At 33.7% G+C, this 3,669-nt stretch overlaps 1 protein-coding gene across 1 annotated transcript; it reads right to left on the bottom strand.

Annotated features, from left to right (window-relative positions):
- Positions 1–229: 229 nt before the first annotated feature.
- Positions 230–2,579, bottom strand: LOC121940597 (prolyl-tRNA synthetase associated domain-containing protein 1-like; the record flags this gene model as incomplete). Its single annotated transcript, XM_042483324.1, has 3 exons — positions 2,386–2,579; positions 429–554; positions 230–319 (listed from the first exon to the last, which is right to left on the bottom strand). Coding segments are annotated over exons 1-3 (297 nt in total), but the record flags the coding sequence as incomplete, so codon positions are not given.
- Positions 2,580–3,669: the final 1,090 nt, after the last annotated feature.

Below are 3,669 nucleotides of genomic sequence, written 5' to 3'. Positions count from 1 at the left end.
AAAAACTAAGTCTTGTTGATTTCAGGGTAATTCCTTACGAGCTTTTTTACTTTAAAAAAATAAATAATAAAAATAAATCAAGCTAATTCTCTCAGGTCTTAAATGATTAATCTGCACTTTTAAACTGTTCTGAAATGTAAAATAATGGAATCGTAAACATATAAAAAAAAAAAAGAAGAATCTAATTTTAAATGATTGTTTCACAGCTCTCGTTTGAACCACTTCTCACCTTCAGTTTCTCCAACATGATCGCCTCGTCTGCAAAGCGCAGGTTGCCGCTGCCGACGCCGAGTTTCTTGGCGAGGTCGTTGAGGTTCACCTGCGGACGAACAGAGAGGATTATGGGACACAGAAGAAAAAAACATGAGGGTGTAAAGGTCAGAGGTCGGATGGATGAAATCGATGGCGGATGTAAGATGCGAGCTGACCTGGCGGTCATGGCGAGCCGACACCAGCCACAGGCTTTTCTTCTTCTTGTCCTTCAGGAAGAGGTTCTTAGAGACGGCGCCGCTCAGCTGCTGCAGGTGAGGCATCATCTCCTCCACCGTGAACACCTGCAGCCACCAAATACTGCTCTTCAATCAGCTCTAATGTCAGGCATTCATCGTCTTCTCTGAAGATAATATCTGATAAATCGTCTCATCATTTTAGGTTTCATAAATTAAAATATGCAGTGTCGACATATTTAAGCGTTTGAAACCTGTATCGTCATCACTTTTTGTGCCGTGTTCAAATTTGGTTTGAATTCTTTGAAATGTCACGCAAACTCAAAGAAAATAGTCAATTTAGAAAATTAAAATGTCAAGAAAACTACATGTACCATAATAATACATTTAAAATTACGCTACAGAATTATTATCACTTTTAAAGCACATATTTTTCAGGTCATATCCTCTTTAAAAAAAAGATAATTTTTTAAAATTATACTTTACTCTGTTTTTTGTGTGCTAATTTTCAGGTAATTTTTTTGTACTTTTTGTTTGTTTGTTGTTGTTTTTTTTTTTAAACTAATGCCAATTTGCAGTTCAGTTAATCTTAAACTGCCCATTTTATTTTCTTCATGTTTTTAATAGAAATTGTTAAATTACAAGTTGGCTAATTGTTTTCAAAAATATACAAACTCTACATCACATCTTTCTTATTTTTGCTCATCTATTAGTCTTTTTAAATACTGAGTTACACGTAATGCTTTAAACAAGAGCAACAGTAGTGATGTTTTGACAATGTTTGTACATTTCACAACCAAATTGCTGTTAACTGTTGTATATAACAACTGTTGTGCATTTTGAGGATATTCATTACTAAATAAAGGATTTAATAAATGTCAAACTCCATAAAATTATAGGAAAACTACAATAATCAGAGAGGAACAGAGAAACTAAGATCAAATTGAAAAATATGTAAGAAGCAGGATAACTTTACAGGTGCACAGCAGACATAAACAATCTGTCAGCGCCACCTGCAGGTCACAGCAGGCTCCTGCAGCACAAACGTGTCAGACAGGTTATACAAAACTATTTGTACACTTTGTTCAGAAAGGTTTCATATTTCTTAAAACCAGAAACTCGGGACTGCACCAGACTGTAACAGGGATTGCACAAAACCTTTCTTTCCATTTCAATTAGGTTTTCTTTTTAGTTCACTGTGCACCAGCTAATATCTACAAAACAAAGTTAATTAAAATTAAATTGTACATTTAAAAACATCCAGGAAGGTGGTGAAGTTTTAAGTAATAAATAGATTTGCATTTAAGAAAACAATCGTCGAAGTATGGCTGATAGGAAACTTTTTAAGTTTAGAGACTGTCAGCCCAGACTCCATTCAAAAACGTATCGCTTTTTAAAATGTCTTGTTCACTCTGCACAAATACATCACTGCAGGAACAAATTTCCAAAACACTTCTGCTTCCATTAATCTCATGGTAAATTCGGCATATAAGTAACAGGCAGTGTACTTCTGATTCAATTCAAATGACAGCTTTGTAATGCGTCTACGTGTCCATGAACAGTGTAATGTTGTCGTAAAAACACATCAATCCCACAGCTAAAACAGCACAACAATAAGTGTATTTCAGGGTATTAGATAACGCCGAATTAAAGTGTGCATTGTAAAATTTCATGTAGGATCTCCAGAAACATTTTTGAACTTTATTAACAATTTAAAGTAAGCAAAGAAAACTAAAAATGTGTGGTTTTCAAACGGGATTCAATAGAGTTTTGTTGACAGAAAGTTGTATGGAATATTCCTGCGATGCATTCATTTCCCAGCTACAATATATCCTAAATGTTATTTTTTCTTTTAAGACAATCACAATATTCATATTGATTTAGGAGTTTGGACTCTATCAGCTGATGTACAAACATATTTTTTGGGTTTCAGTTTTACCGGCGGGTGCTCCACGCAGGTCGTCTGGATGTTTAGCGTTTGCAGGAATTTCTCCAGCTCCGATCGCAGATCTTCTGACATCTTTAAATGTTTAAAAATGTGCTTTTAAAAAATCAATGAACTTAAAACAGGGCTGGACGCGCGTGGACAGGACAGAAACAGCTGCACGGACAGAAAGAAGGAGGACAAGTACGGTCTTCTTCTTCGTTAGGTTTGCAGCAGCTTTTTCCTGCTGCAGGCTGCCATCTGCTGGGCTTATTATACTCCCCCAAATTTCAACAAAGTAATGGATACAAAAAAAAAAAAAAAAAAACAACTGGAAAATAAAATAAGAGTTGGTTTCTAATGGTATCAGAATTGTTTTTGTACTTTTTGTTGAGCCACTTTTGCAAAATGACAAAAGGCCAGTGCATATATTTTTGTGGGATTTTAGGAGGTTTCTCAAATTTATGGACATTTCCAGGATTTTAGGACATTTCTCAGATTTTAGAATGTATCTTGGATTTCAGGACATTTCTGTGATTTTAGGATTTTTTTTAGGATTTCAGGACATTTCTTGGATTTAGCAGGTTTCTGGGATTTTAGTACATTTCTCAGATTTTAGGACATTTCATTTTAGAATGTTTCTAGGATTTTATTACCTTTTTAAGTTTTCAGGACGTTGGGTTTCACGTGTGTGATATCTGTGTCAGGTGCCAGTGTCAGTATCTCAAGAAAAAAATGAAATAAATACATGTTTCTTTAAGTTTAGTTGTGTTGTCTTATAATTTTTATCTATAAACTTATTTTTGGATTTTTTTCCCCCTCATCTGGCAAGGAACCTTATACCTACCTATTTACAACAACCCAAAATGAAAGAAAAAATTGATGAAAAAGATAATTATTGTATCATAAAACATTTTATTTTTGGTCCACTAAAAAAGTTAGTTCTGGTTAGAATTGGGAAAAATCAAGCATTTATTGGCGACTTATATTATCGAATTTGTGTGTCTCAGTCTGTATGTTTGATTATTTCCACCATGAAGAGTTTAAGTTAAAGAGTTTAAATTTTATTTTTCAAAAATATTTTTCAATGTTTCCAATTATTTTTAGATGTCACCATGCAACGTCAGAAATAAAACAACTTTTTAAACTTACTTTTTTGTCTTATCATTTTAACTCTTTTGAAAGATTGATTTAAGACATTTTAATGACGATCCAGGCCTTATTTTTAGATTAATGAATTAAATGCCTTTTAAGGCTTTTTCTATCTGTGCAATATACTTCACATACTGTGCAATATGT

The sequence above is a fragment of the Plectropomus leopardus genome, unplaced genomic scaffold, assembly GCF_008729295.1.
Source record: "Plectropomus leopardus isolate mb unplaced genomic scaffold, YSFRI_Pleo_2.0 unplaced_scaffold9082, whole genome shotgun sequence".
In the NCBI taxonomy this organism is placed as follows: Eukaryota; Metazoa; Chordata; class Actinopteri; order Perciformes; family Serranidae; genus Plectropomus; species Plectropomus leopardus.
The sequence above is the reverse complement of the archived record's forward strand: the minus strand, read 5'-3'. Positions and strand labels throughout refer to the sequence as shown.